This window comes from Aquila chrysaetos, chromosome 1 (assembly GCF_900496995.4).
Source record: "Aquila chrysaetos chrysaetos chromosome 1, bAquChr1.4, whole genome shotgun sequence".
Lineage (NCBI taxonomy): Eukaryota > Metazoa > Chordata > Aves > Accipitriformes > Accipitridae > Aquila > Aquila chrysaetos.
Window position 1 is genome coordinate 2894602 of NC_044004.1, and position 23662 is coordinate 2918263.

At 58.2% G+C, this 23662-nt stretch overlaps 5 protein-coding genes across 9 annotated transcripts in view; 2 read left to right on the forward strand and 3 right to left on the reverse strand.

Moving 5' to 3' along the window:
- Nucleotides 1-3796: 3796 nt before the first annotated feature.
- On the forward strand, nt 3797-5641 carry LOC115344879 (vasotocin-neurophysin VT). Its single transcript, XM_030022861.2, has 3 exons — nt 3797-3985; nt 4500-4701; nt 5382-5641. The coding sequence occupies exons 1-3, from the start codon at nt 3797-3799 to the stop codon at nt 5543-5545; spliced, it is 555 nt and encodes a 184-aa protein (XP_029878721.1). The 3' UTR covers nt 5546-5641.
- Nucleotides 5642-8139: 2498 nt separating this feature from the next.
- LOC115338880 (neurophysin 1-like) lies at nt 8140-8818 on the forward strand. Its single transcript, XM_030007884.1, has 3 exons — nt 8140-8259; nt 8417-8637; nt 8701-8818. The coding sequence occupies exons 1-3, from the start codon at nt 8140-8142 to the stop codon at nt 8816-8818; spliced, it is 459 nt and encodes a 152-aa protein (XP_029863744.1).
- Nucleotides 8819-9762: 944 nt separating this feature from the next.
- MRPS26 (mitochondrial ribosomal protein S26) lies at nt 9763-13603 on the reverse strand. The gene is made up of 4 exons (XM_030022845.2): nt 13284-13603; nt 11799-11936; nt 10899-11022; nt 9763-10503 (listed from the first exon to the last, which is right to left on the reverse strand). The coding sequence occupies exons 1-4, from the start codon at nt 13571-13573 to the stop codon at nt 10372-10374; spliced, it is 684 nt and encodes a 227-aa protein (XP_029878705.1). The 5' UTR covers nt 13574-13603; the 3' UTR covers nt 9763-10371.
- On the reverse strand, nt 13602-17047 carry LOC115338883 (progonadoliberin-3). Its single transcript, XM_030007900.1, has 5 exons — nt 17018-17047; nt 15366-15506; nt 14679-14745; nt 14455-14583; nt 13602-13620 (listed from the first exon to the last, which is right to left on the reverse strand). The coding sequence occupies exons 2-5, from the start codon at nt 15502-15504 to the stop codon at nt 13602-13604; spliced, it is 354 nt and encodes a 117-aa protein (XP_029863760.1). The 5' UTR covers nt 15505-15506; nt 17018-17047.
- A 2730-nt stretch (nt 17048-19777) lies between these two features.
- PTPRA (protein tyrosine phosphatase receptor type A) overlaps nt 19778-23662 on the reverse strand; it is a 129786-nt gene continuing 125901 nt past the window's right edge. For all 5 annotated transcript variants that reach the window (XM_030016048.2, XM_030016075.2, XM_030016067.2 and 2 more), the window contains 5 exons: nt 22419-22553; nt 21901-22026; nt 21261-21412; nt 20807-20942; nt 19778-20102 (listed from right to left, as the gene is read on the reverse strand). In XM_030016048.2, coding sequence (XP_029871908.1) covers nt 20028-20102; nt 20807-20942; nt 21261-21412; nt 21901-22026; nt 22419-22553 — 624 coding nt within the window. In that variant the 3' untranslated portion in view covers nt 19778-20027. The remainder of the gene's footprint in view (nt 20103-20806; nt 20943-21260; nt 21413-21900; nt 22027-22418; nt 22554-23662) is intronic.

Below are 23662 nucleotides of genomic sequence, written 5' to 3' on the forward strand. Positions count from 1 at the left end.
TGCGAAGATAGGCCCATTTGAGGAGCATTTGCTCATCCAGACAGGAGAAGGGAGCGCTCCTTTGTCAGCCTGACCTGCTTCCTATCCCCAGCGCACAAGCAACATGTTTGAGAAGGTTCTCCTTCTCTGCTGCATCCCTTTCCAGCCACAGCAAAGGCAGGATAACGCACAAATTGGTGAAAATCTTCCAGTTTTCCATGCGGTACCCAATATCCTCTAATTTATTCTGATTAAACTTTGTCACTTTTTGACCTCTGTGGGCTGCGGCAGAGCACCGCAACCTCCATCCTTTCTCCTGCCTCTGGAGGAGCGCTCAAAAAAAAACCCTCACAAAGCTAATAAAGTTCCCGCTGTTAATGAAGGATGGTGGGGGGAATATTCTTGTGGTTTGCACTGACCATGTGCAAGGGTGTGATCACTCAAGGATTGGAAAATCATCGTCATTTCTATGCAGCAAAGATGCTTTAAAGCTACGGGTGTAGCCGGAGGGTGTTTTAGGAGTGAAACAGCGCAGGAACTTTGCAGGTCGCTGCCGGACGCCCCGTTTCCCATCATCCGGGTTATTCCCTGATGTGAAAAGTGATTGGGAAGGGCATAAACGGCGAAGCTCTGCGGCTGAACCCTTCCAGCATCCATCCCCCAGCCCCTTTGCTGATGTGTAGGAAGAGCTGGGGCCGTATTTCAGCTGAGCCGGAGGGATGGGGAGGGTGGATTTGAGGATGCTGCCCACTCCCCAGCCTGTGGCAGGCCTTTGGGGCTTTCCTCCGTGAGCAGAGGCGAGCTGGGTTATAGATAGCAGGCAGCTAACGCCGCCGATTAATGCTGCAGCGCCCGCCTCGCCCGCCTCGCATGTCGTTAGGAGATCAGCGCTAACGAAGGGGGCTCCTCTGGGGCCCCAGGAAGAGCCTGGGGAAGAGCAGGGACGTGGCAGAGCAAATCCGGTGCTGGAGACGCGGAGACGGGACCCCTGTGGCTGATGTGGGGGGATTTGGAGCACGGGTTCGAGTAGCCCCAAAGCATCAAGCAGGAGCTGGATGTGGGTTGGGGGCTCCAGCATCGCCCCGGGGCCGCGGCTGGGTGCATGTGAGCATCACTGCCCAGCAAGGATGCTCCCGGCTGGATCTGCCCAGCCCCACGGAACCCCCATCAGCCTGAGATCACTTTGTGCCATGACTCACCCCAGATGACCTCAATGTTTTCATCCCCCGAACCCCCTTTTCATGTTTTCTATACATTTTTTGCCTCCCCCTGCTTCCCCCTTCCCACCTCATCCTCCCCTTGATTCTCGTAAGTGATTCTGCGTTGCGGCTGCGGAGCCTCTGCAACTTGGAAAAACATTTTATTAACCTTCCTTGACTTTAAAGAGCATAATTACATTTTAATCTCATATTCCCGCGTTATCATTCCAGACACAGAGTCATTTGAATGCAGATCGTTCCCGGCTAATGTAATTTTACGATACAGTAATGAAGAGACGGAGCATGAGCGTAACACCCAATTTAGAGCTGACATTTGGGTTTCTTTTAAAGAAAAGTTTTCCCAGCCGAGGGCTTTTGCGTCCTCCTCGGCCCTGCAACGCAAGTGGGTTTCGGCTCCCACTGTGAAGGGATAGATTTGGATGGGGAAACATGGCCGGTGCTAATAATATTGGTCATTAAAGCTGCCCACGGCTGCCCCACGTGAGTGATTCAGCATCTCCGGTGGTGGGCACGGGTCAAATTTGGGAACTCACCACTCCCTTGGTCCCAGGGAGACCTGAGTCAGGGCCTGCAGTTTTACCTTCATCCCAACCGGGGGGGGTTGGGGGGAAAATCACCCTCATTTTACCCATCAAAAAGCCCAGGAGCCCGCCAAAAACCAGGACCATCACTCCCCAGGTTGGTGCATCAATCCAAAATCAGAGGGCAGGAGACAGGAGCAGGCTGGGACCCCCAGCACCACAAGCTTTGCCCCAAAATAGATGCTTGCCCTTACCCCTGCGTGCCTCAGTTTCCCCTGGGCGGCGAAGCGATGCTCTGGGCTTCATCTCCCTCCAACATCCCTCGCTGGTGCCTATGAAGCCCAGCACGGCGCTCTCTTTGCTTTTCAAAGCATTTTGATTTTTCTGGGGTGGATCACAGCAGGACCACGGTTTCCTTTGGGATGCTCGAGCAGAGCTGCAGCCCCTTCCCCACCCCGGGGTACCACCGACCCCTTTGCTCCAACGGGTGCTGAGCCAGTCCGGGTCGCTGATCTGGCAGAAAAGGGATGTTAATGAGGGTCAGAAAATGAGGGATGCTAATGAGGGTGGGGGAAAAGCCATGCTCCAGCCACCCCAAGTGACCCCCAGGCTGATTTTTGTGGTTCTCTGCCTCCATGTCCCACCTTTGATGAAGATGAGTTCAGGGTGGGCTGAAGGGTAGAAAATCACCCAAGAGGCGGGACCACAGCTGGCAGCAACCCCCCCCCCCCATTGCCCACCCCATCCCTCCCAGCACCCCCAAACGAGCCCCTCTTAATCACCGTGAGCCAGCCCCAATGCTTTGGGGGGCCGGCAGCAAATGCTCGTTAGGCGCCCGATTCCCTTCTGCATATTAATTTCACGTTGCCGAGGTCGCCCTCAGCATTGCTGGAAAGGGAATCTGGGACTGGAAGGAATATTCATGGCGGGATGGGGGGGCGGATTGTTGCTGCCGTTTGCCCCGTACTGACATTTCCGACAGCCCATCGGTGCCACGAGCGCGCTGGGTCTCAGCACAGGTGGGATCCGCTGGTTGCCAAGAGAAGGGTCGATGCCCCAAAGGTGCGGTGTTTTGTTGGTTGGTTTTTTTTTTTTCTTTTGCTCTCCCCCTCTGCCGTTGGTTTCTCTGCCGTCTCGTTTCTCGGAGAAACAGAGGTGGGAGAGGCAGGTGAGCCGTGGGCGGCAATGACGGGTCCCTTTGGGCGCGGGTTGTGGCAGGGTGCCGCTCCACGCGCCGGCACTCTGCGGTCCGGTGCTGCAGCTCAGCCCCTTGGTTTAGGTGCGTCTTTGTGCACCCCAGAGTTCTTCCCCCAGCCCTGACCCCATCGCTCCCCTCCCGGACCAGTATCATTCAAACCAGCACCCCTCCTAAGCTGGCATCCCTCCCCAAACCAGCACCCTCCAAACCAACATCCCTCCCCAAACCAGCAACTTCTGAACGAGCATCCCTCCTCAAACCTGCATCCCACCCAGACCAGCATCTTCTAAACCAGCATCCCTCCCAAACCATCACCCCTCCCCAAACCAGCATCTTTCCAAACCATCACCCCTCTCCAAACCAGCATCTTCTGAATGAGCATCCCTCCCCAAACCTGTATCCCTCCCAGGCTGGCATCCCTCCAAACCAGCACCCTCCAAACCAACAACCCCCCCCAACCCAGCACCTTCCGAATTTTCATCCCTCTCCAAACCCAGCACCTTCTGGCCGAGCACCCCCTCCCCAAACCCGCCCCCCCCCCCCCCCCCAACCCCATCCAGCACCCTTCCCCATGAACTGGCCATCGCTGGGGTGGCCAGTGCCCCTCGGAGCAGTCACGGCTTGGGGGGGGGGTGGGATTCACCAGCCCTGAGCGCTTGCCGCTTGCGCTCCTGCACTGAATCACTTCAATTACAGATTCGCTTGGATGCGATTTGGGAGAAAAAAAAAAAAAAAAAAAAAAAAAAAGGACAGGGGGAGAAAAAAAAAAAAACAAAACAACAAAAAAAACCAACCCAGCCCTCTTCGTCTTCCTCCTCCTCCTCCCCTGGGAAGGGGCGACAGCAGCATAAATAGCAGCCGGCACAGCACGGGGCCAGATGCAAAGCGAGCGGCAGAGCGGCCGGCTTCCCCTGGCACGCGTGGCACAGCCGCGAGCACCCTCGACCATGGCGGAGCCTTCGCTGCCCCTCTCCTTCCTCTGCCTCCTCGCCTTGTCCTCCGCCTGCTACATCCAGAACTGTCCCCGGGGCGGCAAGCGGGCCCTGGCCGACACAGCCCTCCGACAGGTACGGGATGGGATGGGGGTTTGGGGGGGACACGATGGGGCTTTTGAGGGGGGGACATAGCGGCTCCGTGGGTTGCAGAGGCTTCTCGTTATCTGCGGGTACCCTCGGCCGTGCCACGCTCCCCCCACGAGCGGCGCGGTGCTCCCCGTTTTTTTGGGGAGGGCTGGGGGACATGCCCAAGGGCACGCGGTGGGGCGGTGGCGGAGGAATGAGTGTGTGTGTCCCCAAATCGGTGTTGTCACCTCAAGGAGGGGACAGGGCTCGGCTACAGCCGAGCGTCTCTGTCGGGGGGGGACATGGGGGGCAGCAGGGAGCCCCCAAAATGGGGCTGCCGGAGATGGGGACGAGACAGGTCACCCCGTGCCGGCGTGACACCGCGAGGGCTGGCAAATCGGGGAGGGGGCTGCTTTCAAATACAAGGGAGGGCAAGCAGGGTGTACCCCACCTTTTTTTTTTTTTTTTTTTTTTTGGGGGGGGGGAGCGTACGGGGGATTCAAGTGGCTCCTTCCCCCAGTGCATGCCCTGCGGCCCCGGGAACAGAGGCAACTGCTTCGGCCCCGGCATCTGCTGCGGCGCCGAGCTGGGCTGTTACCTGGGCACGGCAGAGACGCAGCGTTGCGCCGAGGAAGACTACCTGCCTTCACCCTGCCAGGCCGGCGGGCAGCCCTGCGGCTCCGGCGGCCGCTGCGCCGCACCCGGCATCTGCTGCACCGCCGGTAATATCGGGGGGGGGGGGGGGGGTGTTGGGGTCAGCGGGATGGGGGTCTGGAGAGTTTGGGGTGTCTTGGAGCCATGGGGGGGGATCGCAAGGGCATGGGTCTGTCCTCCGGTTAGCCTTCGCTTTACAAAGGGGAAACCGAGGCGCAGAGCGGCAGCAGTGGTGTCTTCGTTTTGAGATAATTTTGGGATAGTCAGATTCGGAGTAGAAAAAAGGAAGAAAAGTTTTACAATGAGGGTGGTGAGGCACTGGCACAGGTTGCCCAGGGAGGTGGTCGATGCCCCATCCCTGGAAACATCCAAGGTCAGGCTGGACGGGGCTCTGAGCAACCTGATCGAGTTGAAAAAGTCCCTGCTCGTTGCAGGGGGGTTGGACTAGGTGACATTTAAAGGTCCCTTCTAACCCAAACCATTCTGTGATTCTATGATAAGGATTGGGCTCGGAGCTCCTTCCCGAGCCTCCACCGTGAGATTTTTCCCAACCAGGCACACACACAGCCTCCCTGATGTGCCGGAAAAAGCCCAGGCAGTCCCGCTCCCTGGTTAACAGGAGGGACAAAGCTGGAGCGCGAGCTGTGCGGGCACCCCTGGCTGCCACCAACCCCTTCCCCACCTGAAAATAAAACACTCCCTGTCCCAAATAACCCGTCCTGTCCTGACGTTTTGCTTCCTATTGAAGAAACCTGTGCAATGGACGCCGGCTGCCTGGACGAGGGCAGCGACGGGGCTCAGGAGACGGCGGAAAAGAACCTGACGGTGCTGGACGGCTCAGCTGGAGATCTGCTCCTCAAGCTCATGCACTTGGCGAACCGACAGCAGCAGGGCAAGCATCCCCTCCTCTGAGCCAAGGCGCCGGGCGTCCCCCCCCCCCCCCATCACCGATCCCCCCACCCCAGCCTTGTAAATACGAGACCCAATAAAAGTCCTCGTGCACTGTGATGGCTTCGTCTGGGGTGCTGGGGATGGGTCGCCAGGGCTCTGGGGCTCCAGGGGACCCATTTGGGGCTCAGGGATGGCGGGGTGGGGGGGTTGGAGGTTGGTTGGCCGGTCTTCATCCCCCCCCCCACCCCAAATCCCCATCCAGCCCCGTGCGGTTTGGCTCCCATCCGCAGCGGTTTTGCTGGGCTGAGTGCAGGATTTGGCCCCGTCCTTGCAGTGCGAAGGGAAAGAAGCCCAGGCAGAGCTGGCCTTCGGGATCTGGCCATCGGGTCCCACCCCAGGAGCGCCGGCAGCACCCATGGGTGCTGAGCGTCCCAGCACCCCCAGCCCCGGGAGACTGGGGACTGCTGGGGGTGCCACCATGGTGTTACCTCTTGGCCAAGACCCCTCTTTGGGGCAGATTCGGGTCCCCCTTGCCTTCAGGAAGCAGCACGGCAGGCAGCATCTACTAAAAATGATAAAAAGTAAGGAAAACCACCCGCAAAAAATCCCAAGAGCGGAAAGATTTGGGTTCCCAGCTTTATACAACGCCCCAGGGCTGGTCTCACCTTTCCCCACCATCGCTTACCAAACTGGTCCCCTCCAGACACTGATGGGCAGGATCAGTCCCCGGGTTATTGCACCATCACCCCCCAAATTTGGGGTACTGTTACCCCAATCCCATTCCCTACCCCCTCAACGGATCTCTTACCCTGGCGGGGTCCCTGCTCCGGGCTCTCTCCGCGCCGGGATCTGACCACGGAGTGGGCGACAGCTTGTCCTTTATAATGTCCCCGAGGGAGGTGGCACCTCCGAGGAGGTGGAGCTCCTCCACGCCAGCGGGACCCATCCTGCCCGCATCAGCTCCCCGCACCTCGAAGGGGGTGCAGGATTAACCCAGTGCCTGGTCTCCGTGATGAGCATCTTATCCCAGCCCTGGGGAGGTGGGCGACCCAAAATCACCCCTAAATCATTGGGAAAGGGGCAACGCCAGCACCGATGGGTGACTTCAAGCTGGACACGCATGGGATGGAGAAATTGGGGTGTTAAGCCCAGCCCGCCCCAGGATGCAGGATGTGACCCCCAACGTCTCCTGCAGCAACAGGGACATGAGGCTGAGCCGGGATGATGCTCCAGGCTGACGGGAGCCTCCGCATCAGGGCATCGAGATCCCAAAAAGCACCAGGAGCTGATAACTGGGGTTTTTTTATCCACACTTATCTCCCCGAGACGCATCCCAACCCTGCCCGTGGGGGTCCGGGCACCCCCAGACCAGCTGTAGGGGCTCTGGGTTGGCGATTTTCCCCTCCACCCCACGCCGCAGCGGGACGGCAGCCGGGGTTGAGGGGCTGGGATGTCACACAGCAGACGCTGAGCCCCGTTTCCCGCCCATTAACGCGGACCCCAGCACTTGGCTCGTCCCCAGGGACCAGGACTCACCAGCTGCCCGACCCCGGGTGGGTGACACGGACCCGGCTGCCCTCCCTGCCGGCCACGCTAAGTGGCAGATTTCGAAGCAAGGCAGAGGGGACAAGAAGAGGTCACGGCTTTCGGACCCTGGGCTGCCTAATTCCCAATTAAGCAGGCGCAGGGAGGGACCGGGGTAATGGTCTCGATAGATGTAAGATTTGTCCGCAGCAGAGGAATTTATTCAAGGCAGGAAGCTCTTAATTGCGGTAACGAAGGCAAGGGGTCAGGGTGAGCAGGACTCTGCGTGCTTGCGTCAGGCTTCGGCCCCGTCCTCCGTGCCGTTTCTCCAGGGGGGTCCTTCACCTGCTGATGACATACACGGTCCAGGGCATCACATTCAAGCCCCCATGTGCAGCTCCAGGGCAAAAGCAAAGGGGAAATTTGGGTTTTCAGGCCTTTGCCGATGAGGTTTGGTGTTTTCAGGCCGCCTCGGTGCTGTTAGACAAAAGCAGGCGAGGACGGGCTCGGTGTCACCAGCATCCCAGAGCAGGACAAGCCCAGCGCTGAGCATCCCCCAAAGGCCAGGCAGAGATGGGTGGAAAGGACCAACGCGGCGTTTCCCACCCCAGATGCTCCTGGAGGACGATACGGGTTTGGTTTCCCGCCCCACCAGATGGGATTTGAAGCCAAGGGACACACAAAGCCCCTGCTCACCCCGTTCCCGGGAGGACACGTCCCACCAGGCTACGGCGATGCCTGCCTTCACCCCTACCCAACCCACGTCAGCAAGGTGGGACAAGCCACAGCTCGGCAGCCCTAAGGGGTTGGCAGAGAAGGGACCCCAGCCCCAAACAGCATCCGCAGCCTCCGCACGTTTCCCCTTCCCGCCGTCGGAGTCATCACCAAGGAGAAAACCAACACCTTGGCCTCGACCTCACGTCCTCGACCTCTGGCTATTAGCGGAGCCCTTCGGTGTGGAAAGCAATGCCTTGTGGTTTTTAAGGGAAATGGGTGACGCCGGTGCCGGCATGCGTAAGCAGGAGCCAGCACTATATATACACGACCACTCGCCGGGACGAGAAGCCGAAAAATCTCCGGACCCCGCAGCCATGCCCTGCAAAGCGCTCGCCGTCTGCCTCCTGGGGCTCCTGGCTCTCTCCTCCGCTTGCTACATCCAGAACTGCCCCATCGGGGGAAAACGTGCCGTCCTGGACATGGACATCAGGAAGGTACGTCCCTGCGGGCCGGGAGACCTCCTAACCCCCTCCTTCCCATCTCCCAACCTTCCCTGGGCTTCTGCAGGGAAGACCAAGGGAAAGGTTCAACCTGACCCCAGATGTTTTCTCTACTAACTCCCCGCACCTTTCTTCCCCCTTCCCCGAGCAGTGCATGCCCTGCGGTCCCAGGAACAAGGGCCACTGCTTCGGTCCCAACATCTGCTGCGGAGAAGAGCTGGGCTGTTACATCGGCACCTCCGAAACCCTGCGGTGCCAGGAGGAAAACTTCTTGCCGACACCCTGCGAGTCGGGACACAAACCCTGCGGCGGCAGCGGAGGGAGCTGTGCGGCCCCCGGCATCTGCTGCAGCAGCGGTGAGGGCAGCGCTGGGTCCGCGTCTCTTTTGGGACCCTCGTCACAGGGGTCCTCACACACGTGAGGGGGAATTCAGAGTTACGGTATAGAAGCGGGAGAAGGGACGTTGTCCAAGGGACTTTCTTTGTCCCATCCATCTGTCCGTCCATCTCCCCAACAGCCAGGGCCAGCACACTCAGGGCAGACTCGATCCTGACCCCAGAGAAGACGATAACAGACCGTGAGGTTTCAAGGGAAGGGAGAAAGCAGACAGCAAACAAATCAAGGGGGCTGAGCAAGCGGTAGGATTCCTGCGGCGCACGGCAGCCCATGCCCCCTCCTGCTTTCACGATAGTTTTCCCAAAATCCCAGCCTCCTCCCTAAGTTAGACGCTACCAGAGATCCTGCTACAAATGCTGCGGAGCTACAGGGCACCAAGTGAACACGATCTCGCTCGATGCGATTAAAAACCAGCAGGGGGGGGTTCTCCGAGGGCTGGTTTGTGCCATCTCATTTCACGCGGTGCTTTCCCCTTTCTCTTCCCACACAGAGGGCTGCGTGGTTGACTCATCCTGCGACCAAGAAATGCTGTTTGCGTAGACCACCCGGGAGAGAACAACCTGCAGGATCCCTTATCTATCGAGCTGTACCAGCCCTACATCAGGCCGAGAACAGACAAGCCAAGGTCTGTGACTCAGATTTAAGTGATGATCTCAATTAGAAATAAAACTTGTACAGAAAAAAAAAAAAAAAAAAAAAAGTCTTGAGTTTTTTGTGCGCTTGCCTGCTTTAGGTGCAGTCTCAGGAGGGCTGGCTGGAGAAAAAAAGCTATTTTTAGGAAAGCATAAATAAAAAGCAAGGATTTAAGGTTAATTCCTGCAGCTGGTGTTTTATGCGAGTGAGGGAGGGCAGAGGGACCTGTGGTCAGTCTGCCTGTGCTCTGCTGAACCACAGCAAACTCCAGGCTGGTGTCGGGCAGCCCCAAACCAGCGGGTTTGGGGCAAAGCTGAGAGTGCAGCTTGGTCTGCAAGACCACAGTAAGCCAGAAGCACCAAAGAGGACCCAGAGTAACTACAGCATTATCTACAACTTAAGCCCCAGGGGATGAGTAAAATAAGGCTGAAGGGGGGGGAATAGAAAAGGAGACACATAAAGCCACTATCATTTAGGCATCCTCTGCACATTTGCTCATTTAGCCACACCAACAGATGTGCAAAGGAGGGTTTAAAGTGTGAACAGGAACGACGGGTCCCTCCACCACAGCAGAAACCAGAGGAACAACAAATTCTTTCCCCCAACAACAAAAAGCAGAGGGTCAGCATTTCCTACAAAGCCATTCAGACCTCGTTTTCTTTTGAAAGCATCTAGAGGGGTCAACATGCAAACAGTGCCAGGGCTACACTGGGGAGCTCAGAGCCAGCATCTGCCTCGGGACCATTCCTGCTTTTCCCCCGCGCTACACGCTTTGTGTGAAAGCAGGAGGGATCCAAAGACGTGGGAGGTGGAATCGCAGAGAGTCAGAGCAAGAGGCACAGGAACACCAGCAGCTTCACCACCGCCTCGCAGGGCTGAGACAGACTGCTGGTGCCTTTGCCGCTTGTTGCGAGCCCAAGTTTCTCCCTCACCCTCCTTCCCGCAGGCACTAACCCTTCAGAAGAACCACAGCCAGACCCGCAGGCTTTCTCCAACAATTCTGTGGGCCATTTATACATTAAAATAAAGAAACCAGTTCGTAAGCAGAGCCTCTGGGCAGAAACCAGGCCAGCACCGCTAAGACAACACCGTCCGTTTGACGATCCGCCCCTCCTTGTCGATGGCGAAGTTGTAGTTGCGAGGGTTGTCCAGGCACTCCTCGATCCGCGCGTCCAGGTTCTCTGGAGTGATGAACGTTTTGGCTTCCTCCTGAACGAAGGAGAAGTACTGGCTCTTAACGCACGTTAGCGGACGAGTCACTACAGGCAGCACAGGAGCTGCGGGTGCCCACAGAGCTCATGGATCTCCGAGAGACCCTGAGATGGCACCAGCATCGCCGGGATCTCAGCAGGAGCTGAGTCCAGAACAAGGAAACCTTTATTCTCTCACTCAGGATTATTCCACCCTGTTTTCAGAGCTCTCACTCAACCTCTATCCCATCCACACGCTGTCAACACTCCTGGAAGGCGCTAACACTTGCATTCCCAGCTACCAACACAAAAAAATCTCAGGAAAATAAGCCTACAGCTTCCACATTGCTCCCACAGGCTGCCATCAAATCCCTGCTGGCAGCGTTCCTCCCAGGAGGCACCAGCTCCTCTTACCTGCAGCTGGAGAACCTCCATCTCCTTCTCTTTCAGGAAAGCCTCCAAGAGCCTGGCCTTGCTCTCCACAGCCTGTAACTTCTGCCTCTTCTGTTCTTCCTCTTCTTTCCTAATTCGTTCCATTCTGCCATACAGAAAGGAAAACAAAACAGAAACGCTTTGGTGAATGCTCACGGTGAATGCAGGGTGGCACTTCAGTGAGACACACTAATCCCTCGGGATGCAAAGCCACCAAGTTTGAGCGCAGCCAGAACAAACGGGAAGGAGCAGAGCGGTGGTGCCAGGGAAGAGAGCCCCTGCTGTCCCCAGTGTGGGGACGAAGAGAATTCCCCTCCTGGGAGAGAAAAATTAACACAAAAGCTTTCAAACAGACCGGCACTGACAGGCGTGCTGCGGACCTGAGACCTAGCAGGGTTTGGGAGCTCCAAGTCGGAGCACGCAATTCTTCTGGCAGGACCTGGATGTGGAAGCTGGAGTCCTTTGTGATGGGCCAAGGGACAGCTGGTGGGGATGGGAGAGCCGGGCTTTTCCCTTTAACCTTCTCCCGCTTTCGAGATCTAGCAGATGCTGATTTTCTTGGAAGTGTTGACACGCTTCCCGTGTCTGACCAGAGGATGGCTCCCTGGGAGCGGCGCAAGAGGGAACGTGGAGAAACTTAGCGGGAAGTCATCCAGAGCTCCAGAGCTCGGTGACTTACCCCTCAGCAGCGGGAGGTGCTGGAAACATGACCTCTGGGCATGCAGATTTATTTAAAAAAGGTCAAAATTTAGGTCAAGTATCTTTGTAAAAATTAAGCCTGACTCTAACCGACCCGGGTGTCGAATGTAGCTCCGCACGAGCAAAAGTCAAAGCCACGAAGGGAAGCGGCCCCCTCCCGACTTCGCGCGGGGCCGGGCTGACCTGCGTGCCCGCTGCCGGGCGTTTTCCGCCTCGTTCCAGGCCATCAGGCGCCGGTGCTCCTCCATCAGCTCCGCCGAGTCCTCCTGGGACAGCAGCGCTTCCCGCTTCTTCTGCAGCACCTCGGCCCTGAACTCGGCCCTGCCCGGGGGGGAGGCCGCTGAGCTCTTGCCCGGGGCTGGGCGCCTAGGAGGTTCTCCCAAACCCGCCCCATAGCAGAGCCAGCCCCACCACCCTCACCCTCCTCTGCCCCACCACGGTCCCAGTCCCACCGCCCTGGCCCTTCCCTACCACGCAGTAACCTGGGGTCTAGCCACCCCTGCTCCAAAGTGGCCCCAGACTCCATAACCCTTCCCTGCCCCACAGCCAGCCACAAGCCCCACAGCTAGCCCTCTCCCTCACAGCAGCCCCACAGACCCACATCTAGCCCCCCAACCCACCTCTGCACCACAACAGCCCCAAACGGCCACAAGCCCAACCCTCCCCTGGCCCACCACAACCCTATAGACCTGTACCCAGCCCCCTGCCTCACAGCAGCCCCACACGCAGCCCCCTGCCCCACAACCAGCCCAACCCACCTCTGCACCACAGCAACCCCAAACAGCCACAAGTCCAACCCTCCCCTGCCCCACTGCAGCCCCACAGCCCCATAACCAGCCCCCTACTCCAAAACCAGCCCCCTGCCCAGAGCCACAGCCAACCCCCCCCGACCCCTCCCCTGCCTCACAGCCCTATATCCAGCCCCCTGCCCAGAGCCACGGCCAACCTCCCAACCCTCTCCCACAGCCCTATACCCAGCCCCCTGCCCCATAACCAGCCCCCCAAACCTTCCCCTGCCCCGCAGCCCTATACCCAGTCCCCTGCCCCATAACCAGCCCCCTGCCCAGAGCCACAGCCAACCTCCCAACCCTCTCCCACAGCCCTATATCCAGTGCCCTGCCCATAACCAGCCCCCTGCCCAGACCCACAACCTTCCAACTCTCTCCCGCAACCCTATACCCAGCCCCCTGCCCCATAACCACCCCCTGGCCCATAACCAGCCCCCCAAACCTTCCCCCGCCCCACAGCCCTATACCCAACCGCCTGCCCAGAGCCACAGACAACCTCCCAACTCTCTCCCATAGCCCTATATCCAGTGCCCTCCCCCATAACCAGCCCCCTGCCCCACAGCCAGCCTCCCAAAGCCTCCCCTGCCCCACAGCCCTATACCCAGCCCCCTGCCCCATAACCAGCCCCCTGCCCAGAGCCACAGACAACCTCCCAACCCTCCCCCACAGCCCTATATCCAGCCGCCTGCCCCATAACCAGCCCCCCAAACCTTCCCCAGCCCCCTGCTCCATACCCAGCCCCCTGCCCAGAGCCACAGCCAGCCCCCCCCAAACCCTGCCCTGCCCCACAGCCCTACACCCAGCCCCCCCCCCGACCCTCCCTGCCCCACAGCGGCCCCAGGCCGGGCCTCGTAACCCTCCCTCCTCCCCGGACGGGTACCGGAGGGCGCCGAGGACCAGCCGGTGCTGCCGGTACCGCTCGATGACCACCAGCAGCTCCTCGGGGTCGACGGGCGGCGGCACCTTCAGCCGCGACGCCTTGGACTTGGCGGGGGGGTCATGCCGTGTTTTGCGACCCCGCGCCGGGATTAACCGCGGCCCCCAGGCGGGACCGGGACCGGGACCGGGACAGAAGCCGGGAACGGCTCCGGGTCCCGGTAGGACGGCGGGACCCAGCGCGGCCCCAAGGACCGGCCCCGCTCCGCGGCAGCGCCTCAGCGCCGGCAACATGGCGGCGAAAGGCGCCGCCCGCGCAGCATCATGGGAAAGGGAAGGCTCTGAGGGGGCTTGGCGGGAAATGTAGTGCGGGGGGGGGGGGGGGCAGAGGGAGAGAACCCCCCCAAAAAGGGGACAGGACCCCCCCAAAAAGGAGACAAGACCCCCCAAAAAGGGGACAGGACCCCCCAAAAAGGAGACAGAACCCCCCAAAAATGAGACAAGACCCCCCCAAAAAGGAGACAGGACCCCCCCCAAAAGGAGACAAGACCCCCCAAAAAGGGGACAGGACCCCCCCCCAAAAAGGAGACAGGACCCCCCCAAAAGGAGACAGAACCCCCCAAAAAGGAGACAACACCCCCCAAAAAGGAGACAGGACCCCCCAAAAAGGAGACAGAACCCCCCAAAAAGGAGACAAGACCCCCCCAAAAAGGAGACAGGACCCCCCCAAAAGGAGACAAGACCCCCCAGAAAGGGGACAGGACCCCCCCAAAAAGGAGACAGGACCCCCCCAAAAGGAGACAAGACCCCCCCCCAAAAAGAGACAAGACCCCCCCCAAAAAAGGGGACAGGACCCCCCCCCAAAAAGGAGACAGGACCCCCCCAAAAGGAGACAGGACCCCCCAAAAAGGAGACAGGACCCCCCCCCGACCCCCCAAAAAGGAGACAGGACCCCCCCAAAAAGGAGACAGCCCTCTCCGTGGGACACAGCCCCCCCCCCCAGCCAGGAAACAGCCCCTCACCTCAAAACACGGCCCCCCCCTCATGAAACACAGCCCCCCCCCCACAGGACACGACCCCCCCCCCCCCCGTATTGAACACAACCCCACGGGACACGGCCCCCCCCCCACAGGACAAGACACCCCCTCCCCACAAGACATTTATTCCCCCCGAGCCCATTTATTCCTCGGCTTGGCGGGGGGGGGGGGTGTCTGTCGGTCGCGGGGGGGTCTGTCTGTCTGTCCGTCGGTCCCGGGGGGGGGTCTGTCGGTGGGTGCCGCTCAGCGGCGGCGCAGCGCAGCCCCCTGTGAGGAGCGGGGCTGGGGTCGGTGGGGGTACCGGCCCCCCCCCCCGTGTCCCACCCGTGTCCGTGTCGTCCCCCCCCCCCCCCGCCACTCACCAGCAACGGCTCCTCCCGCCCAGGGGGGCACGGGGGGGGGGCGGCAGCGAAAGAACGGGACCGAGACCTGGGGGGGGGGGGGTGTAAAACCCCCGGGATGGAGGTGGTTAATGAGGGGGGGGATAATTTTTTTTGGGGGGGGGGGATAAATCTGAGGGGGATAAAGCTGAGGGGGGTAACTTGGGGGGGGGGAGATAATCGCGGAGGGGGTTAATCTGAGGGAGGGGATAATCCAGAGATCAGAATTTGGGGAAGTGTAATGCGGGGGGGGGGGGGGAATCTGAGGGGGGGTAATTCGGGGGGGGGGATGGTTGTGGGAGGGGGTCGTGGGGGGGTGTAATTTGGGGGGGGGGAACTCTGTGGGGAGATAGTCACGGGGGGGGGGGGGGAATCTTGGGGGAGGGATAATCCAGGGAGGGGGATAACCTGGGGGGATTATAACCCTGGGGGGGTGTGATAATTCGGTGGGGGGTTTATAACGCCAGGAGCGGGGGGGCTTTTACCCCTGGGGGGGGGGGCTACAAGCTGGGGGTTTGGGGTGTCACCCTGGGGGGGGGGTAAACCCTGGGGAGGGATGGTAACCCCAGGGCAGGGGGACACGACGTGGGTGGGCATCGCCCTGGGGGGGGGGATCATCACCCTGGGGGGGGGGATCATCGCCCTGGGGGGGGGGCACAGGGCCCTTACCTGCAGGGCCCGGGGGGGGGGCGAGGTCCCGTTTGCCCCCCGGGTACCAGCCGTGGGACCAGTGCTGGCCGGGGCAGCGGGGGACGGCGGAGGCCAGCAGCAGCAGGGCCAGCAGTAGCAGGGACCCACGGGGCGCCATGGCTGGGGGGGGGGACATCGGGGGGGGGGGGTGTGTGAGGACAGAGGGGTCCTTGTCCCACCGGCACCCAACACAGGGGGTGCGCCGGGGGGGGGCTGCTGGGGGGGGGGTTGGGGATGGGGATGTTGGAGGGGATGAGGACCCATGGGTGCTCTTTGGGGTGGGATTGGGGATGGAGATGTTGGAGGGGATGAGGACCCATGGGTGCTCTTTGGGGTGGGTTTGGGGATGGAGATGTTGGAGGGGATGAGCACCCATGGGTGCTCTTTGGGGTGGGATTGGGGATGGAGATGTTGGAGGGGATGAGCACCCATGGGTGCTCTTTGGGGTGGGATTGGGGATGTTGGAGGGGATGAGGACCCATGGGTGCTCTTTGGGGTGGGATTGGGGATGGAGATGTTGGAGGGGATGAGGACCCATGGGTGCTCTTTGGGGTGGGATTGGGGATGGAGATGTTGGAGGGGATGAGCACCCATGGGTGCTCTTTGGGGTGGGTTTGGGGATGGAGATGTTGGAGGGGATGAGGACCCATGGGTGCTCTTTGGGGTGGGATTGGGGATGGAGATGTTGGAGGGGATGAGGACCCATGGGTGCTCTTTGGGGTGGGATTGGGGATGGAGATGTTGGAGGGGATGAGCACCCATGGGTGCTCTTTGGGGTGGGATTGGGGATGTTGGAGGGGATGAGGACCCATGGGTGCTCTTTGGGGTGGGATTGGGGATGGAGATGTTGGAGGGGATGAGGACCCATGGGTGCTCTTTGGGGTGGGATTGGGGATGGAGATGTTGGAGGGGATGAGCACCCATGGGTGCTCTTTGGGGTGGGTTTGGGGATGGAGATGTTGGAGGGGATGAGGACCCATGGGTGCTCTTTGGGGTGGGATTGGGGATGGAGATGTTGGAGGGGATGAGGACCCATGGGTGCTCTTTGGGGTGGGATTGGGGATGGAGATGTTGGAGGGGATGAGCACCCATGGGTGCTCTTTGGGGTGGGTTTGGGGATGGAGATGTTGGAGGGGATGAGCACCCATGGGTGCTCTTTGGGGTGGGTTTGGGGATGGAGATGTTGGAGGGGATGAGCACCCATGGGTGCTGCCTGGGGTGGGTTTGGGGATGTTGGAGGGGATGAGCACCCACGGGTGCTGCCTGGGGTGGGTTTAGGTTGGAGATGCAGAGGGGATGAGCACCCATGGGTGCTCGTTGGGTTGGGATTGGGGATGGAGATGCTGGAGGGGCTGAGCACCGATGGGTGCTGCCTGGGGTGGGATTGGGGATGTTGGAGGGGATGAGCACCCATGGGTGCTCTTTGGGGTGGGATTGGGGATGGAGATGCCAGAGGGGCCGAGCACCCACGGGTGCTGCCTGGGCTTTGGGTCCACCATGGGCAGACCCCCCCGGGGGTGCCATTAGGGTTTGATTCGGGGCGAACAGGACCCACCCACCCACCCACCCCGGGGTCCCCGCGTGCCCCCAGCACCCCCCCACTCAGCACCCCGCCGCCGGGGCAGCCTCACCTGGCCGGGCGGGTGACGGTGGCAGCGGTGTCCGGCTGGAGCGGTGGCCGGACCGGGCTGGGCACCGCTATTTGTAGGGATCGGCCACGGTGACGTCGGCCACCGCTCCCACGGGAGACCGTGACCACGCCGATGGCGTCGGCCTCCCCGTGCCGGCGCCTCCTTCCCCCCAAATCCCCTCGGCAATGCGGGACAGCACCCTGACACCCCCTTTTTTTCTTTTTTTTTTTGGAGGGGGGGGTGTCTGCCCTGCTGACCCCGCTCTGGCTCATCACCCAGGGCTGGGGAGGGTTGGGGGTCCGGGGACCCCCCTGGGAATGGGCTCGTTTCTCGACGCAGCTCCCGACGGCTCAGAAAGGGCCGGATCCGGATCCAGCCCAGAGGGTCCCCAACCCCATGGACAAGACGCTTTGCAGCCCCCGGGGGATGCTCTTGGTGAAGGGGGGCTGGGAGGGGAGCAAATTCTCCGTGCCTCAGTTTCCCCACCCAGCACCATCCCCAAATTTCACCGGTTCTTTCCCCATTTCAGGTTTATCGCCCCCAAATCGGAGCTGGATGCTGGCAACAGCCATGCAACGCAAAGCCCCCGGCTCCGGGGGATGCGACGGAGCCCGGGAAAGGGATTTAGGCAGGATCTGGCCCCGGATTATCTCCAGCAGCTGCTCGTGCCTCTGCTATTTGCAGTTGGATGCGGCAGGATTGGGCCACGGCAGACGCCGCGGTGAGAGGTCGGGGCAGCTCCCCAGACCCTGAAATTCCTCCGTCCCCGCAGCGATCGTGGGAAGGAAGGAAAAAAGGGGGCAAAAACCTCACTAATATCGTCGGGGAGCAGCCAGCGCCCAGAGGGCAGAGGCGCTTGGGGTGGTCCGTGTCCATATCCGCCGCCCCCCGCCCCAATCCCGGGAAATCCTGCCTGGATGGAAAAGCTAAGCTGGAAAACTCGGATACCCCGACTCACGGCGTGCCTTTTCCCATGATTTCCTAGATTTCAACCGCATGTCCCCCGAGTCTTCCCTTGGCTGGGCAGGGATGTCACCGTCCCCCAGCCCTGCCACCCCCCCCCCCCCCCATGCTCCTGACCACCGCCTGGGTGCCCAGCCAAATCCTTGGGGTGAAATCTCCGCTCCGAACCCAGTTCTCCCAGTGCCTCCAGCGGGGGACAAAGCTCCCCCAGTTAACCAGCGCATGGTGCCCCCCACTGCAGGAGGACCAAGGAAGGCATCTCATCAGACACCTCTTTATAACAAAAAACCTATTAAAATCAAGCATATTAACCTATTTTTTTTTAATATTGAAGCGCTGCACCCCTGGGTCCTCAGGACTTCTCTCTACCCTTAGGACTTTTCTTGACCCTTTGGACTCTTCTTGTGCCCTGGCCCACCACCAGCGTTAGGGTTTCCTTACACATTTCTTCTTCTGGGAGGGAAATGATAAAAATCGGCAGTTATTTTTTGCCTCCTTTGATAAACCAAATTCATCTCCAGGATGGAACCTCCAGTGGAAAAAAAAAGGAAAAACCTCTAAACTTGTCTGGAGGGCGGCAAGAGCATCCCCCAGGCTGCAGAAAGGTCTCCCTCAGCTTTAAAAACCTGCGAGTGCTTTACCAGTGACCATTTGGAGACCTTCTTGAGGTCTTAAACCGCAAGAGGGTAGGTTGAGATTGGACACGAGGAAGAAATTTTTTATGATGAGGGTGGTGAGACAGTGGAAGAGGTTTCCCAGAGAAGTTGTGGATGCCCCATCCCTGGAAGTGTTCAAGGCCAGGTTGGATGGGGCTTTGAGCAACCTGGTCTAGTGGAAGGTGTCCCTGCCCATGGCAGGGGGGTTGGAACTAGATGATCTTTAAGGTCCCTTCCAACCCAAACCATTGTATGATGCTATGATCTCTTGAGATGCTAGGAGAAATAATCTGAAATCTCCTCCGGCATCTAGGGATGGAGGTCCCCTGGTCCAAGGACGGAGGCAAAAACCTGCAGCAAGTTGTCAACTCGAGACTGCTCAAAAATTTCTCTTTCGCTGCTGTTACAGACCAAGAAGAGGGAAGGGTTTGGGTGGCACTTGGGAAGAGACACAACGGGTGAGAACACGGACCTCGGACCACGCGGAGCCGCTTTCTTCTCCAGCCAGAGCCCCCAGACCCCACGCAGCAGCATCCCTCGCTGCTGGGAGCCCACCGGTACCGATCCTCCTGGAAGGGACCAGCGGGGACGGCAGGGCCACTGCGAGCATCCTCGGCTCGGGGACGCAGGGGTCCCGCTCCGACCCCGATCCCCGCGGCAGGTCTAAAATCCGGCAGCAAACACACGGACGTTTCCTTCAGGGAGCAAAAATCCTTTTGTTTTTCTGGGGTTTGTTTTTTGGGTTGAAATCACAATGGTCGCTGCGATGGTCATTAGAGTTTCCAAACCAGCAGCATGTGGTGGCCTGACCCTGAAGGAGGAAACTTTTTTGCTTTTGATACAAAAATTGGGGTATTTATATATATACACACACACAGAATAAGCTTTTTTTTTTCTCCTTTTTTTTTTAAAGAGCTGACCAGCAGAAAAATGTGAAACCATTTCCCTGCAGGTTGGGAAAAGCTTGTGCTTGTGGGGTTGTGGGGTTTTTTTTCAGATGAGATCCAGGATATCTTTTTCTTCTTTTTTTTTTTTTTTTTTTTAAAAAGGCTTTACTCCCTCAAAAAAAAAAAAAAAAAAGGATTTACAAACAAAATAACAGCCTGTATCAACTCTCCAGAAGAGAGATGGTATGACAATATTAATCCAAACATCACGCTATTTAATTCCCCAATAAAACATTGGAAAAAAAGGAGCCAACAGTATCTGCACTAACACTTTGCTACATATAAAATCTCCAGCTAATATGAAGCTTATGGTACCAACCTCTAAAACAGTTAAGATATATACACATATTTTTTGGGGGGGTATATTAACAAACAGAATATTACAAAATATTAAAGAAGGCAACTCTTCTGTCGTTTGTTTCGGGACATGGATTTTTTTTTTCTTCACTTGAAGTTGGCGTAGTCTGAGAAGGCGTCGATATATTCCTGCACCACCTTGTAGCAGAATTCGTACTGTTCCTGCGGGATTCGGGGAGAGCACAGTGTTAGACCAAGAAAATCCACACACGAGACATAATTTGATGCTTCGTGGTCTGCGGCAAGCTGGGACCAGGCATCGTCAGGTGTCCTCAGCCCAGACCAAGGGCAGGAACTGGATTCTCACCCGTGAACAGGTCCCATCTCCTTTGTGCCCCCAAAAACCAGGCTGCCCCCCCTCCTTGCTGGGGTGCCATCAGCAGAAGAAACTCTGCTTCCCCCTTTCTCTCTGAGGTCCTATTTTGAGCCCAAAAGACTTTTTTTGTAAACCCCTGAGCATCCTTGCAAACCCCTCTTGCGAGACCTCATCTAGTCCTGCCTGCTCCTCCCCTCCCTGCCACGCTGCACGCCCAAGCCCATGCCACAGCTGCTCCGGGACAGGTTTCCAGGTTCCTGGAGCCCATAAATACGTGGGCTGTGGCTGAGGATGTCTCCAAGGAGGCTCCTACAGCTTGTGTCAGTGTTCAAAAGGGGCTTGATGCCTTCAGCCAGCCAAGCTCCACTCTTCCAGATGACTTAACAAGAGGAAGGGGAGATACATCCTGACCCACCTCCATCCCTTACTCTTCCATGGAGAGAGAAAACCTTCAACCGAGGAAGTTTTTGCTCAACATTGAGTCCCCAGCCCATTCTTGCTGAGGTCTGGGGTGGCAGGAGGAGCGTGGGGTGGGCTCAGCTGCGCTTACCAGTGTCTGCACCATATGCGGCCTCTGTAGTCTTAAACTCTTCACTGTCTGAAAGACGTCGAGAATCCCTTCTGCCTTCACCCTTTCCAGGACAGTGCTCAGTGCACAGAAGGTGCCTGTTCTTCCTGCTCCAGCACTGGCAAAGAGAAACCAGAAGGTAAAGGAAACCATCCGTCCTGACCATCTTGGTTTTGCTGCGGGGACAATCCATAGGGGAACCACCGGAGAACTGGAGGAGCCACCGGTCCTGTCCCAGCCTCACCCAGTTTAGCTAGGACATGCACTACAAGACTGAAGCCTCTGCTTAGGTGAGCAGGAAAACCCCGTACCACGTCTGCCCGGGTTGCTCCCGCTCAGCCCAAGTCTTCTGAGGGACCTTTGACCATCTCCCAAGCGCCTTGTAGAGCAAGTCCCCTTGGAGGGGTGGCCAACCCCTGCTCCACCCGGGCTTTACCTGCAGTGCACAGTGATCGGGTGGTTGCCAGACTGCTGCTGCTGCTTCTGCACAGCCGCGATGATGTTGATCATTCCCTTCCCGTCCCCGGGGATCCCAACTTCTGGCCAGCCGTGGAAATGAAACTGCCGAATCTGTCGGCTCTTGTTTTCCTGCCGGAAGAGCACAGCTCGAGGTCAGTAAGTTGGTGGGAGACCCGTACCAAGAAACCCACCAGCTCAGGGCTTTGGGAAAACCAGTGGCTTAGGAAAGCTGTCTGCTTGTGGAGGGGAGGCATTCCCGTGACAGGGACGAGGGCAGGATGTGGGGAAGGAGGAGGGAGGCTGCGTGGTGGGCACAAGGACAAGGCAGAAGGAGTACGAGGGCTGCTGGGTGGCAGCAGGGCAGAGGGGCTGCATGAGAAGCGATCAGCAGGACAGGAACCCTCAGGGGTGGGAGGTAAGCGCAGGGAACAAAGTGGAATTGCAGGGGATGGACGCTGCTTTGGGATGATGGGGAGACGATGGAGCTGAAGATGCCAGAGGGCAGGTTCAGCACTTGAAAGAGGAATCGCAAAGCACCGTAAACATCAGCGAGGCTTAATGACAGCCAAACCCAAGAGCACCCAGAGCTCCCCGCAGGGAGAAGGCCAGACTCTTACCCTGGTGTTCGTTACCAGCAGGTCCCGCACTGTATAGCTCTCGCACTCCTCCTCTTTTTTCAGCTCCACAGTGATGTCTCCATAGGACACGGAGCCGTCAGACGGCCAGTACTGGGCACACTTCTCCTGAGAAAGCATTACAGGAGGAGACAGAGTGAAGACCCCGTATTTTTCCCATGGGCTTGAATAGAAGAAGTCTTCTCCTGCGGCTGGCAGCTGCCCAAAACCAGGTGGGATCCCACGGGCTTGTTACGGAGAGGAGGTGCCCACTGCACCCAAAGCTGCTTTGACAACTGAGGGTCCAGAGTTGGTTTATCGAACATCTCCCCACCCTGGGTCTAAAACCAACTGGATTCTTTGCATTAGAAGTAGAGGCTGAAATATATTTCCTGCCAGAGAAAGGGTGAAATAGCACCCAACGCATGTAGCCCTGGCAATGCCAGGGCCATCGGGAGATTTTAAGGGTCGCATGGATTTATTTTGCTGGTGCTTAAATGCAGCTATCCCTGGGCACTTACCTGGCCTCTCTCCTCCAGCTCCGTTAGCATCACTATGGAGCAGGATTTCCACTCCCAGATCATCCTCCAGAAGTCCTCTATCGTGTGCTGCAGTGGTCCTTGGCTGGCGATATAGGAGTCCTTCTGGCGATAACCCTGCAATTTGAAAACAGGGTTAGCGGTGAATCGGCAGCGCCTGGATGCTGGCAGCAGTGGGAGGAACACTCTTGGACACCGTCGGGTTACCAAGCTCAGTTAAATTTTGGGAGCGTCATGACCGTCCATGTGAAAGACCACAGCCTGGGCAGAGAAACCTGCTCTCACACTGGGCTACGTCCCCGCGCACGGGTGTTACACCACTGCTTGGCAGCCGAGGTGCCATCAGCAAGCGCTTTACTGTGGTAAGACCTTTGTTTTTAAAGAAACGCAGCAGGAGGAGGATCGTATCCTCTACACATGCGTGGCCTTATCCATTTGTTGAAGAAAGATTTGGGTTTCAGGCACTCCTAAGTGATGTTGCAAAGTCTGAGTGCGGTAGCAGAGCCTTGCCTAAGCTTCAGGTACTTCAGGTATAATTTTTACTGGGGATTTCTGGAAGAAGTAAGCAAAACTAGATGGAACTAGTTGATCTTTAAGGTCCCTTCCAACCCAAACCATTCCATGATCTACGATCTATGAAAACCAGCAGTAAGTCTGATTGACTGGCTCTTCCACAACCACAAAGTGCTTCTGTTTCCAAAACCCCTCCGACGTTCCCCTGTGCCCTTGCTGCAGACTGTGACTAAAGACGCTTCGTCATTTGGAGCCTGTCATTTAAGCAAAGTTCAGCAGAGGCAGGAAATTGAATCCTCAACAAAAATTGCTTACGTGACATTTAAGCTTTCTGATCTCAATGCAGAACAAGGCGGCTGCTCCCAGCTGCGTTGTGTCGGATGCTCACACAGCCAGAGCAACCCATGGGGACCCAGCAAAGGAGATTTCAGGGAGCAATTAATTTGGCATGTTATAACTGGGAACATGCTGGTTTTACTGGTTCAACCCATGGCAGTAATTGTCCTTTGGGGGAAAAAACCCCCTGCCATTAGGAGATGAAAATAGAGATTGGGCTAGAAAAGAGCAGGGCTCTGTCACTTAGCCAGTGCTGGCATCACTGCATGAAGATAAATACTCATACGAGATGTCTCCCTGAAGTCAACAGGATTACTCACGAGAAAAGGATGTGCAATCACTTACCTCCTCCTCAGAGTGAGGAAAGCACTTAACCT

Coding starts and splice junctions, on each gene's coding strand:
- LOC115338883 (XM_030007900.1), bottom strand. CDS start 15,504: ATGGCGCCCCGTGGGTCCCTGCTACTGCTGGCCCTGCTGCTGCTGGCC. Junction 14,746..15,365: donor CCCCCCCCCGGGCCCTGCAG/GTAAGGGCCCTG, acceptor CCCCCCCCCCAG/GTCTCGGTCCCGTTCTTTCG. Junction 14,584..14,678: donor GGCGGGAGGAGCCGTTGCTG/GTGAGTGGCGGG, acceptor CGCTCCTCACAG/GGGGCTGCGCTGCGCCGCCG.
- MRPS26 (XM_030022845.2), bottom strand. CDS start 13,573: ATGTTGCCGGCGCTGAGGCGCTGCCGCGGAGCGGGGCCGGTCCTTGGG. Junction 11,937..13,283: donor CTGGTCCTCGGCGCCCTCCG/GTACCCGTCCGG, acceptor CCCCCCGGGCAG/GGCCGAGTTCAGGGCCGAGG. Junction 11,023..11,798: donor GCCCGGCAGCGGGCACGCAG/GTCAGCCCGGCC, acceptor TCTGTATGGCAG/AATGGAACGAATTAGGAAAG.
- LOC115344879 (XM_030022861.2), top strand. CDS start 3,797: ATGCAAAGCGAGCGGCAGAGCGGCCGGCTTCCCCTGGCACGCGTGGCA. Junction 3,986..4,499: donor CCGACACAGCCCTCCGACAG/GTACGGGATGGG, acceptor TCCTTCCCCCAG/TGCATGCCCTGCGGCCCCGG. Junction 4,702..5,381: donor CGGCATCTGCTGCACCGCCG/GTAATATCGGGG, acceptor TTCCTATTGAAG/AAACCTGTGCAATGGACGCC.
- LOC115338880 (XM_030007884.1), top strand. CDS start 8,140: ATGCCCTGCAAAGCGCTCGCCGTCTGCCTCCTGGGGCTCCTGGCTCTC. Junction 8,260..8,416: donor TGGACATGGACATCAGGAAG/GTACGTCCCTGC, acceptor TTCCCCGAGCAG/TGCATGCCCTGCGGTCCCAG. Junction 8,638..8,700: donor AGCGGTGAGGGCAGCGCTGG/GTCCGCGTCTCT, acceptor GGGAATTCAGAG/TTACGGTATAGAAGCGGGAG.